Source organism: Bombyx mandarina, chromosome 26 (genome assembly GCF_030267445.1).
Source record: "Bombyx mandarina strain Sakado chromosome 26, ASM3026744v2".
NCBI lineage: Eukaryota > Metazoa > Arthropoda > Insecta > Lepidoptera > Bombycidae > Bombyx > Bombyx mandarina.
Window position 1 is genome coordinate 1,624,366 of NC_143232.1, and position 13,904 is coordinate 1,638,269.

General features: G+C 37.6%; 1 protein-coding gene across 1 annotated transcript; it reads left to right on the plus strand.

The window, feature by feature from the left end:
- The first annotated feature begins 4,968 nt into the window (after positions 1–4,968).
- On the plus strand, positions 4,969–11,147 carry LOC114252943 (uncharacterized). The gene is made up of 2 exons (XM_028187635.2): positions 4,969–5,132; positions 10,668–11,147. The coding sequence occupies exons 1-2, from the start codon at positions 5,073–5,075 to the stop codon at positions 11,121–11,123; spliced, it is 516 nt and encodes a 171-aa protein (XP_028043436.2). The 5' UTR covers positions 4,969–5,072; the 3' UTR covers positions 11,124–11,147.
- Positions 11,148–13,904: the final 2,757 nt, after the last annotated feature.

Below are 13,904 nucleotides of genomic sequence, written 5' to 3' on the forward strand. Positions count from 1 at the left end.
TTGATTCTGAAATGGAAATAATAAATAATAGTTTAAAAAAAACTAACAAAATACGCTTTCATAGAAAATCCAATTAAAGAATAGAAAATAAATTTTAATAAATTTGAATTATTATAGAAATAGTGTATATACAATATTTATATAATAAATAAAATATTAAATTAAATATAGCATAAGATATTTATAGCTACTTATACCATGCACCCCACGCTTTTTTACAATAAAATCGTTTTTTTCTTACACTATTTTTAATTATTCAAATTTATTAAAATTGATTTTCTATTTTTTAATTGAATTTCAATTTTTTCAATTTTTTTATTTTATTTATTTTTTAATTATTGAATTGTCATCGATCCTTAATAAGTATACCAAATTTCCAGTTAATCCGACGTTTTGAAGGGGGTCAAAATCGTGTTCAAAGATTCCGTTACATACTAACATACATACGTCTAAAGCTAATAAAAGCGTATTAAAAAAGATTAAACAAACTCACTTTGTTATAGTACATGCACATGACGTGAGCTCCTTCGGGACAGTGCTGCATTTTCGGGCAAAAATCTCGAACGTAAACAGCATCGTGACTGAATTTATCTATCACTAGTGAACTCGTAGTTGCTTGTACTAATATATTTGTCAGCAGCTGGAAAACCATAAATAAATATAAATAAAAACTAGAAACAAATAACGCACGGCCATCTAGCTCCAATATCCCTGTGTTTTGTTCTCCTACCTATGCTGATAGCCTTGAGAGGCTATATCAGCTTCTCCTTGACGTGTAGGTGAGCTCACGGGGCTCAAACCGGGTGTGTCACTAACACTGGCCCTAGCAAGAGCAGTGCTTTGCAGAATCTATCACTGGATCGGAAACGCGACCCACTGAGAAGATCCAGCGAGAAATTCAGTGGGCATCCCTGTGTTAGAGACTGATAAACATACAGTACCAGGCGATAAATATTACACATCGACCGTGGGAATGAGACGGTTAATTTTTGCTTCGTAGAGCGTCATATATATATATATATTTTTTTTATTGCTTAGATGGGTAGATGAGCTCACAGCCCACCTGGTGTTAAGTGGTTACTGGAGCCCATAGACATCTACAACGTAAATGCGCCACCCACCTTGAGATATAAGTTCTAAGATCTCAGTATAGTTACAACGGCTGCCCTATCCTTCAGACCGAAACGCATTACTGCTTCACGTCAGAAACAGGCAGGGCGGTGGTACCTACCAGCGCGGACTCACAAGAGGCCCTACCACCAGTAAATAATATTTGTCGCACATTACCTAATTGACATTTAGTCTCCATAGATAGCGGATCGTTAGTGTTCCGTCGCACACAAGTAACGCTCTACAACAAAAAATAATAATCAGACGACTGTCTCTTTCTAAATATCGATGTGCAATATTTATTGCCTGGTACTGTACTTATATATGTGTTTAAATATATACAAATATAGATAATAAACACCCAGACAACGAGAAAACATGCCCGATGTGGGAATCGAACCCACGACCCTCAGCACTACAGTCTTGCTAGCCATTAGGTTGCTAGCTACTGCACCACTAAGTCAGTTAAAACAAAAATGGGTGATTTTTTTTCAGCTCTGTGTTTCTTACGTAATCAAAATAACAGGTACACCAAATCTAATATGCTATTAGTTTCGCGTGTTCCGTCATTTTTTTTCTTTCCTTCCTAACCTGATAGCCTTAAGAGGCTATGTCTGCGTCATCCTAACGTGTAGATGAGTTCTCGGGGCTCAAACCAGGAGGCGTTGCTAACACTGGCCCTAGCAAGAGCAGTGCTTTGCAGAATCTAACACTGGATCGGAATCGCGACCCACTGAGAAGGTCCGGCGAGAAACTCAGTGGGCTGTGTCTGAGGGTTAGTTTACTCGCCCAACCCTTCGTCGCCAGCGACGGGCTCGACGAGAACGGTATTCCGGTACAGCCTGTCGTAAAAAGCGTTTATCGCAAACATAATAAATGCATAATAATATAATGGTCTTACCAGAATAATCATGTTGTTACATCGAATTTGTTGAACTGTTGTCTTAGTTTTTGCATGATCTGTTCTTTGTTTGTTGTTTCAAATTGATTTGTCACTTCCTTCGGCTTGTCATGTTTGTTGACATTGTCAGTTTCGGAGTGAGAGATCTGCATAAAAAATATTTTTGATGTTGAACTAACGTGATCCGGGTTCATCTGACTTTACCTGTGCCCCTGTCATTGTTGATGTCCATGCGCAACAGTGACTGCACCATCAGCCAGGCCAAATACATATACAAGTCATAGTGCACGAGGACTATAGAAGAGAGTGCTAAGTTTTCTAGTTTTAGGTAGAAAACATCAAAAATGCGCTATCCGCGAGATGTGTCAAAGTGAAGCTAAAGGACCCATGTTCTTTTTTTCCCCTACTTATTTGCTGGTAGCCTAAGAGGCTATTCCAGATATGCCCGGACTGGTAAATGAGCTCAGGGGCGCAATCTGAGTGACTTTGCGAACACTGGCCCTAGCAAGAGCAGTGCTTCGCAGAATCTAGCGATGGGTCGGAATTGCGACCCACTGAGAAGATCCGTCGAGAAACTCAGTGGGCTGTGTCTATAGGCTAATTCGCTCGTCGTACTCTTCGACGGTCGAGACCGGTACTTGAGAGGCTTAAAAGCACCAAGAGTGAATTCAGGGATTCGACAAGATATGTTCTGGGTGACGGCAGCTTTGCGTTGTCCTGTCGCGATCAGAGGACCCATGAGATGCCGGTCTTTTTTCCGTGGCCGACTAACATGAATTTCCCACACAACCACATCCTGGTCGACACAAAACTACTGTTTCCCAGGATCCTTTAAGTAGACCAGACTTATAGTAGAGCAACTGAATTCAAATACAGAATTGAATACGCGTCTTCCCGGCCATATTTAGCGGATTGCGGGTAGAAGGAAAAATATTCGTTAACATTTTCCCTCACAAAAGAGATACTCACGTGCAAACCTATTTTATATGTTTTTCTCCAGCACAATTATTATGTCAGTAAAAGCGGGCATGTAAGCGCAGATACAGTGGTAGCGGTAATGTGATTACGTGCTAAGGACTTATAGATTCACAAGCGGAGCGTTGAGCGTTTTTGCATTAAATAATATCGTAGGGTGAAAGGCTCTTTGGTATAAGCAACATTTTGCTTAATATGTGACATTTATCTTTGTAATTAAATTAGCATCAACAGTTCGATGGGTTTTTAATTGAATTTCAATTAAGCTTACTCCATTCAAGGCTCATCGTGACTGGTAAGGTAGATGGAATAGCGCTATGACATGTCCTTCTTCAAACGAGGCTTGTGGAGAGTATTAAGCGGTAGGCAGCGGCTTGGCTCTGCCCTTGGCATTGCTGAAGTCCATGGGCGACGGTAACCACTCACCATCAGGTGGGCCGTATGCTGGTCTACCTACAAAGGCAATAAAAAAAAAAAAGACCTCGGGGGCGCAGCCCAATATGTTGGTCCGACCAGATCCGCACCGCTCTTGATTCCACGTTTCACAACGCCCTCCACACCGCCAGAGACAAGAATGGATGGAGAAAAATCGTGCGTGCGAAGGTGATACAAAAGGCGCAATACGACGCAAGGAGGACTCCATTCAAATAGCTGAAGAAGTTTTTTTGTCATGATTGTTTTTCCAAACTTTAAGCTTTGAATGGCTCTCCTGTAAAGTTACAAAAAAGTCGGTTAAAGGTACGCGTCCATTGGTCCGCGCGAGACACACCGCACGCAACGGATTTTATTTTGCTTTGTATTTGTTATTTGTAAAAGCAGGTTCCAGATTGGGCATTCGCAATTCAGAAAATATAATAAGATATTTGTTTTGATTAAAATATATCGATGGTTCTTTTTTACTTTTATTTTTTTATAACTAAGATGGGTGGACGAGCTCACAGCCCATCTGGTGTTAAGTGGTTACGGGTGCCGATAGACATCTACAACGTAAGTTCGCCACCCACCTTGAAATATAAGGTCTAAGGTCTCAAGTATGTTTACAACGGCTGCTCCACCCTTCAAACCGAAACGCATTACTGCTTCACGGCAGAACTAGGTGGGGCGGTGGTACCTACCCGTGCGGACTCACAAGAGGTCCTACCACCAGTAATTACGCAAATTATAATTTTGCGGGTTTGATTTTTATTACACGATATTATTCCTTCACCGTGGAAGTCAATTGTGAACATTTGTTAAGTACGTACCTAATTCATTATAAAAATTGGTACCCGCCTGCGGGATTCGAACACCGTTGCATCGCTCGATCCTAATATGCCGTGTTATTTTCTCTGCACTACCTTTGACCTTTGGTTGACCGGTAGAGAATGCCTTAGGCATTAGTCCGCCAATCTGAATAATACATGAAGTGTAATAAATTAATAAATAAAATTAAGTTGTCCTGCTGTAAATTATTAATGCGGCCTTTTATTAAAGAATTAACTACGACACTAAAAACCTCCCATTATACTACAATAAATATAGGTCCTACCACCAGTAATGATCCGGGTTACATACTAATGTAACAAGTGAATCATTGGCTCAAGTGGTGGTATTTTTGGCGTATTTTAAAGTATTGCTTAAATTGTCCTAAATTTGTTCACATTTTTATAGATAGGAAGGCAACTTTAGGATTTTCTGATTATTTATCTCTTATTGCAGTCCATAGGTACTAAAATATTCGTATTGACACCTTTTTCAGGAAAAATAATTAAGCACTTGTAATTAGAAGCGGGGGTAATTAAAAATGATTAGATTCGATCAGTGAGTATCATAACCGATGTTTTTAAGACGATTCTCTGAACAACTTATTAAATCAAGGAATAAATCCAAAATCGCTGTCACGAAAACCAACGCCTTACAACACACAAAGCATCTAGAAATTCAAAAGCAAAAACGTAAACTACTTCCGCTAGATTTACAAAACAAACACCCGACAACAATGTACGTGTTTTCGTTAAGTATTTTGTAAACTTTTCCACGGGATTCATAAAATGACTGTATTTTAATGTTACAAAGTCATTTGACTATGCATCGAATGTGACGAAATATGTATAATACATTACTGTTTCTTTCTATATTTGTGAATTTCTCTTTTGTTTCTGCTCAGGTGAGTTTTCGCTTACATTAGACGGGCATTATAAGTCGTCGTGGCCTAAAGGATAAGACGTCCGGTGCATTCGTGTTGAGCAATGCACCGGTGTTCGAATCTCAGGCGGGTACAAATTTTTCTAATGAATAACGTACTCAAGACATGTTCACGATTTACTTCCACGGTGAAGGAATAGCATCGTGTAATAAAAATCAAACCCGCAAAATTATAATTTGTGTAATTGCTGGTGGTAGGACCTTTTGTAAGTACGCACGGGTAGGTACCACCACCACCCTGCCTAGTTCTGCCGTGAAGCAGTAATGCGTTTCGGCTCGAAGGGTGGAGCAGCCGTTGTAACTATACTTGAGACCTTAGAACTTATATCTCAAGGTGAGTGGCACATTTACGTTGTAGATTTCTATGGACTCCAGTAACCACTTAGCACTAAGTGGGCTGTGAGCTCGTCCACCCATCTAAGCGTATTATTCGCATTGCTGATTTCCATTAGATTGAGAGGCAAATAATAGTTTGACTTACCTAATTAATTAATTTAATAAGATTTTGTATTGCCTGAATAATTTGATTTGCAAAAGTATTACCTAACAACCGATAAGAAATAATAATACCTAAATAGATAATTAAATAATAATAAACAGTAAAATGAAATTAATAATGAAATAAAGATAAATAAAGATGTTCCTATTTGATGTATGCTTCCTTCCGTTATCGCTGGAAGGGGAAGGATCAAATGTCGTAATATTTGGGCTTTTATTGCACTTGATACTTGATTTTGATTTTTACGTAAAATCTAGTAGGTACTAGTTTGTGAATTTTTTTTATTGCTTAAATGGATGAACGAGCTCACAGCCCACCTGGTGTTAAGTGGTTACTGGAGCCCATAGACATCTACAACGTAAATGCGTCACCCACCTTAAGATATAAGTTCTAAGGTCTCAGTATAGTTACAATGGCTGCCCCGCCCTTCAAACCGAAACGCATTACTACTTCACGGCAGAAATAGGCAGGGTGGTGGTACCTACCCGCACGGACTCACAAGAGGTCCTACCACTAGTAAATTGATAAGTAATTATCGAATAACCTATTTATTTTATCAATGAATTCGTTTTTACCTGAAAATTTCTTACAAAACCAAAAACCATTTTACAGTGAATATTTCACCCTATTTTAATCAAATGTGGATCGAACTACACTCAGTAGATTGATTTAGCATTACGGAATATCGCCTATGAATAAGAAATGGACTCCACGTTAGATAGCGGGTGTCCGCTATCTAACGTGGAGTCCATTTCTTATTAGGCACAGTGTGTACTGTGTTGTAGTCCACGGGCGACTCTAATCGCTTACCATAAAATAAGCCTGCTTGTCTATCATTCGCATATAATATATTATAAATAAGCAATCGTTATGTATTCCCTAATGATACCGAAAACTAGCATTGTTTGTGTATTTTCCTTTGAGAAAAATTTCTCTTCCTAATGAAGGGAAAATGCCATGTTTATGGCGTGACTGTACGCCATTAAGAGTATTTCGGTCGTTTTCTCTCGTTTGTATCTTTGCTCTTACTACGAAATAACTTAAAATTATTGCATAAATATGTAATCTATATAATAATACGTGAAGCAAAAACTTTGTATCCCTTTTTACGAAAATTGCGCGGACGGAGGAGTATGAAATTTTCCACACTTATAGAGAATATAGAGAAGAAGTGCACAATGCTAATATTTTTTTCAAATAATGCATAAAAGATACATTAAATCAATAAAGAAAACATTACACACACTACATACATATTTGACGCACACACGCATGCATACCATTTATTGTCAAACTTTTCTTCTTGGCATCTGTTGTCAAATTGAGAATAGATTAAATATTGTTAGTCTTTGTTAATATTTTTTATAGTGGCGAAATTGGTAATTATAGAAGTATAAAATACAATGATTTTTTTTTATTGCCTTTGTATGCAGACGAGCATACGGCCCACCTGATGGTAAGTGGCACCGTCGCTCATGGACGTCAGCAATGCCAGAATCCCGATACTCGCGGAAAGCTGCAGGGATACTCCTTGAAATTCCGGCCCCATGACAAAAGGGTCCTTCTTCGCAGTGAACGCGCAAACCTGTGTCTTCAATGGGTTGAACTGAACTGAATTCAGTTCACCCCACTTGGAGACCCGCCCCAGAGAGTTCTCCACTTCAGACACAAGTTTTAATCGCCTCTCGTGTACAACGCTTCGAGAGAGACTCTGATGGCCGATATATCGCGCATCCCCCGTGCTGTCATCCGCATAGCAATGTATGCCATCAATAGATAGCATGTCATTGATATGCAGTATGAAAAGCGTGGGGGAGAGCACCGAACCTTGTGGAACACCAGCGTTGATGGTCATGGTATCGGAGCAGCAGCCATCGACGACAACTGCGATGCTCCGTCCATCCAAAAAGCTAGCGATCCACTTGCAGAGTCCCTCAGAGATCCCGTATGCTGGAAGCTTCGATAGAAGTGCCAAAAGTGATAATAGTGTACAAACTTACAATTCCAATTAATTATAGTCGAGTTTTGACTACTGCGGGACCTCTAGTTTATATTATAATGTCTTATTTTATAATTATCTTCCAAATCGATAGACCATATAGGAAAGTTTGGCCAGTAAAAAACACAAATTGAGATGCTCTGTAAAGAGAAACAACATTTAAGGCTTCACTAGTTCTTATTATTTCTTCTAATTATTATTAAATCTTATTTATCCGGAAGAATCCAAAAGGTAGACGTTAAAGGAACGAGATCTTCCGGTGTCTTACTTAATATGGGTGTTCCTCAGGGTTCCATATTGGGTCCCTTCCTATTTCTTGTATATATCAATGATTTACCTAAGTTTATTGAAACCCGTCACGAGGTCGTATTATTCGCTGATGATACATCATTATTGTTTAAAATTAAACGACATTTGGAAGATTATGACGATGTGAATGATGCTATCTCGCGCGTGGTACATTGGTTTAGTGTTAATAATCTGTTATTAAATAACAAAAAAACAAAATGTATAAAATTTACTACACCTAATGTTAGACAAGTTGACACTAATATTACTGTAAGTGGAGAGACACTGGAGCTTGTGGATTCGACAGTTTTTCTTGGTATAACAGTTGATTCTAAGCTGCAGTGGGGTCCTCACATATGCAAGTTAGCGAGTAGGCTTAGTTCTGCAGCGTTTGCGGTAAAAAAAATACGAATGTATATTAATGAAGATACGGCACGCTTGGTTTATTTTAGTTATTTTCATAGTGTTATGTCCTATGGCATTTTGCTATGGGGCAATGCTGCCGATGTCGAAACGATTTTCATCCTGCAGAAGAGGGCTATTCGTGCTATTTATAATATGCACCCGAGGGAATCCTTGAGGGACAAGTTTAAGGAAATCAAAATTCTAACTTTAGCGTCCCAATACATTTTTGAAAATTTATTGTACGTGCGTAAAAACATTGAAGAATTCCCCAGAGTCTGCGATTTGCACAATGTGAACACTAGGAACAAACATAGGCTTGCGTTGCCGGCGGCTCGAATTAAGAAAATAAGCAACTCTTTTAGGGGGCTGGGTGTACAGCTTTTCAACAAGATCCCACTAAACGTTGAACTACTACCTGTTCATAGATTTAAGAAAACTGTTAAGGAACGTTTGTGCAACAAGGCATATTATAAAGTTAAGGATTATTTACTAGATGGCACTACGTGGGAATGAGGCGCTCGCTCCTGGCCTTTTCATTTTTCATTATTATTATTATTTTTTTAGACTTGTTTTTTCTTTTATTGTGAATATTTCTATTTATTTAAAAAAAAGAATATATTTGAGAAAAAACAAAAAGAAAAAAAAGCCCGCTGAGTTTGTTTCGCCGGTTCTTCTCAGGACTGTGGCTTTTTTGGAACCGGTGGTAGAGTTAACATTGTTATTTGTATTTTGACATTCAACAAGTGTGTCATACTGACATCTAAGTTGAAATAAATGATTTTGAATTTGAATTTGAATTTGAAATTTATGTTTCTAATGTTTCTTCTTCTAATTTTTCAATATAGAAAATACCATATTATTATATGTGTCACCTGTACAACCTGTTATAATCTTTTTAAGATTTATGTCATAAATCATATAGAGGTTAAATACATATACGAGCTAATACAAAACTACCCGTAAAGCCGAAAGGAACTTAAATGGGGCCTTATAACGAGTTCATTCACAATATTTAACAAATGTAGTAATGCTGTATAACATTTACTGGTGGCAGGAGCTCTTGTGAGTCCGCACGGGTAGGTACCATCGCACTGCCTATTTCTGCCGTGAAGCAGTAATGCGTTTCGGTTTGATAGGTAGGGCAGCCGTTGTAACTATACTGAGATCTTAGAACTTATATCTCAAGGTGGGAGGGGCATTTACGTTGTAGATATCTATGGGCTCCAGTGACCACCTAACACCAGGTGGGCTGTGAGTTCTTCCACCCATATAAGCAATAAAAAAAAATCTATAACAATGGATTAAACTTAATTTAAGTTCAATTAAAAATACCGAGCTGTCGATGCTAATACCAAATAAAGCGCATCTTTGATTGCAAAGATAAATGTCGCTTCATAAGCAAAATGTCGCTTAGAACAAATAGCATTTCACAATTCGATATGCGCCATTGATGATCGATGATAGTTCAAGCCCAAACTCCAAGGGAAGCAATAGTAATAGTTTAATTTAATAAGACATAACATTCTGTAATAAAAAAATAAACCTGCAAAGTCTGGTTTGTAATAAAAAATTATAATATGTAAGCAAGCACGGGTAGGTACCACCATCCCGCTCATTTTAGCTGTGATCGACTCTAAAGGAAACTGTAAATTGCAAAATAACAATGTAAACTGACCCTTTGTCATTTAAGTAAGACCCATTAATTTGTGTAAATCTCTAGAGAGCTCTCCGCGGCTCCTAATTGGCGTTTATAAGGCACTGAAATTTGCTTTCGTGTAAATTTGATACGATCAGCCTCGGAACAATGGTTTTAATGTTTTCTTTTTGTGTTTGTTTCATGAATTCCTGTCCCAGTGGTCTCTTGATTCAGAGATCGCAGCTTTGACTGCTTTTGTTCAACACAAAATGGCTTAAAAAAAGAATATAATATGTTTCAAATTCAATGGCCTTTAACATATGACTTTACCGTGTTCTAACGCTATCAGGAATACAAATAATTTAATAATAACCGAGATCTCAAATTTAATAATAATAATAATAATAATAAACATTTACTCCAACCATAAAATAAAAATGAAAAACAAAAAACAGCAGAAAAATAACGAGTCTTGGAAAAGGAACTCGAATTTCAAATATCTTCAACAAAAACACTCAGTTCTTGCTTTATGACAATGACTTATCACTTATATCTCTCAGATATAATCAGCCCTAGGTGACCTATACCGCCATTAAAAGCAGCTAATTTGAATGACAGTGTAAGTTAATGCATATTTAAATTTAGTTATCTAAAAGTCCTTCTATTTCAGATTCCACAACACAACTCAACGTATATAGACAAGTCAGATAACATTCTACGAGTACCAGCGATAGCATACGATGACCAGAAAACCAGAAGGAAATACAAGAAGACCCCGAAGAGCACGATCCAGAAGATAATCAAGAGGAACAGGATGAAGATAAAGAAGTTATATGTCCATCAGATGACAAAGCCCACACTTCAGCCGAAGCCAATGGGCACGCTCAGAACAGAACCAAAGTTAAAAGACGAACAAACGACACAAGCGAATAAAAGAAGACAAAAGAAATGGAACTCTAAAGTCGTTAGAAATAGAACGCCCTTTCAGAACTTACAGAGAAATAGATTTAGAAGAAGCTTAGAGAGCGATAATTTGTTTGTTATCAGAGATTTAGATGAAATTGAGTTTTTAGGTAAAGACAATGATTCTGTTACAGTGAATGCCCATGTTAAGAGGTATTGGTGAAATAAATAAATACATTTAATTAAAGGATGTTTCAATAAGACTGTACTATTAAAATTTTAGCTACATTTTTCATGGCGCAAATGGGAAGTATCGACTGCTGTAAAAGAGAGTGAATTCTATACTCTCATTTATATAGCAGCAATATTTTACGGTACGATTTATAGATTTGCGAGCGGTGTCAGAATAACTTCCTCCATGTTCGTAGTGGGTCGTCTTGATGGTAACGCGCTGGTCTTTTGTGTAAATGTCATAGCATAGTAGATAGCTTTCGAATCAAAGAGATACCAATTTTATTTAAAACAAGATTACAAAAATGAGATTCCTATAAGAATTGATTTTTTAATCGTCTGAAACTGTTTGAAGTCAATGTTAAAGTTTTGTTAATTAATTAAGAGGCATAAAGGAACTTTTGTTTGTTGAATTGTCGTCCGATTTTGGGCTACAAATTTTAACTTCTTGCCCATTCAGCATACACATTGCTCGCAGAACGGATGGCCGTTGGGGCCAGAAAGTTCTTGAGTGGCGACCGCGTACTGGAAGACGTAGCGTGGGTAGGCCTCCCACAAGATGGGCCGACGATCTATTGAGGTTCGCGGGGATCCGCTGGATGCAGGCAGCGCAGGACCGGTCTTTGTGGCGAGGCTTGGGGGAGGCCTTTGTCCAGCAGTGGACGTCCATGGGCTGATAAGAAGCCCATTCGGCTGGTTTCACATCAATTCTTAAAAAAAACTACTCGACCAGATTGCCAAAAGTAAACCAAGAAAAACGTGGTTTTTAATATTTCTCAATCATACCCTCGTTTTGCTTTGATGTGATTTGAGCTTTTCCCTACATAAAGAAGTTTGGTTGACGCAAAATTTCATCAAACCATTGTTTTGGGTAACCTTGTGCTATGACTTTGAAGTATTTTCAGTCCGAAATGCCGTGTTCCGAAAATACACACAACATGTGTCAATAACATTGTTTCAACTTATACTTACATGTTTGCTGTTTCTTATATTGAGTACTTATGAATTGCGAAGGTCTTGCGACCGCTTTAACGAAATTTTGACGGCTAAATAGAAAAAATGTTATTTCCACCTTTTGTTAGGTCAAAAATAATGATTGGGTTTTTATCGGATACCCCATTTAAGATTGAACGTACGACTGATTCGTGCTAGAAGTGAAAGTTTGATGTGTTTACCAAAGAAGGCTCAATACATCCAATCATTGTCCGCATATTCACCAGATTTCATCATAATAAAACCTCAAAAACTATACTCTATTCCAATTATGAAGTCCTTTTTGACATTTCTTAAAACGTAACTCTTCACGTTTCGTATAATTTGAAATAACTTGAGGTCCCGCAGTAGCCGAAATTCGACTATAATTAATTGGAATTGTAAGTTTATACACTATTATGATTGTATTTTATACTTTTATAATCACAAATTTCGCCAAGACTACACTATAAAAAATATTATCAAAGGCAAACAATATTTAATCTATTCTCAATTTGACAACAGACGCCAAGAACAAAAGTTTGACAATAAATAGTATGCATGCGTGTGTGCGTCAAATATACCTATATAGTATGTAGTATGTGTAATGTTTTCTTTATTGACTTTTGTATATGTTTGTATCTTTTAAGCATTATTTTAAAAAAAAAATTAGTATTGTGCACTTCTTCTCTATATTCTCTATAAGTGCGGAAAATTTCATACTCCTCCGTCCGCGCAATTTTCGTAAAAAGGGATACAAAGTTTTTGCTTCACGTATTAATATATAGATAGATAATCACTTTTTGTTCATGGTCGTAAATATCGTTTAAAAAATACACAATCAATCTAAATCATACAATTAATTCACAGGCACAATAACATAATAATAACACCTGTCTCATGGGACTTCGTAATTGGAATAGAGTATAACTGAATATATTATTTACTAGCGACCCGCCCTCGCTTCGCTTCGGAAACATTAAGTTTTATTAGAGAGTCCCGCGATGTTATCCGCGGTTATTGTCGTACCGCGGGTGAAGCCGCGGGGCGAACCTAGTCTAAAAAAATAGCGTAAGTTACTCCTTATATCATCGGCTACCTATCAGTGAAAGTCCCGTCAAAATCGGTCCAGCCGTTCCAGAGATTAGCTGGAACAAACGGACAGACAGACAGATAGACAGACAAAAATTGGAAAAAATGTTATTTTGGTGTATGTACCGTATCCATATCATCCATATCATCATATATCCATATCATCATCATCATCAGCCTATAGCATTCCACTGCTGGACATAGGCCTTTCCAATTGTTCGCCACTGAGCACGATCCTCGGCTTCTCTTATCCAGTTCCTGCCAACCACCCATATCTATGTAGTAAAAAGAGGCTATTTCAATATTACAAACAGACACTCGAATTTTATTTATATGTATAGATAATTACTAAAGCACTTCCTTGGGAACATTTCAAACAGATCTAACCTCAAAACTCAAACTACAACATAAAGCTTTGGGCTCAAGTGCTCCAAATGAAGCTTTACATGTAAACTTTGACACAAATGCCTTTACTCTCATAAAGTTTACGACGTGTGAGCTTTCAGCATTATATCGGACTTATTATTGCCCCACTTGGTTTCTTGGTACTACTATTGGATTTTACGGACTTCGGTAGTTAAAGTTATTCGTGAATACTGACAGCGCTTACTATAATGCGGATAAAATTTCTACTACTAGAAATATTAATTTTAAGTTGACCAGGGTTATACATCTAGTCTACATACAGACAGCGTAATTTTTATTCCGA

What these genes read in the sequence shown, in the direction of transcription:
- LOC114252943 (XM_028187635.2), top strand. Translation starts at nt 5,073, where the DNA reads ATGTATAATACATTACTGTTTCTTTCTATATTTGTGAATTTCTCTTTT. An exon ending in TCTCTTTTGTTTCTGCTCAG is followed by an intron (nt 5,133 to 10,667) that starts GTGAGTTTTCGC and finishes CTTCTATTTCAG; the next exon opens with ATTCCACAACACAACTCAAC.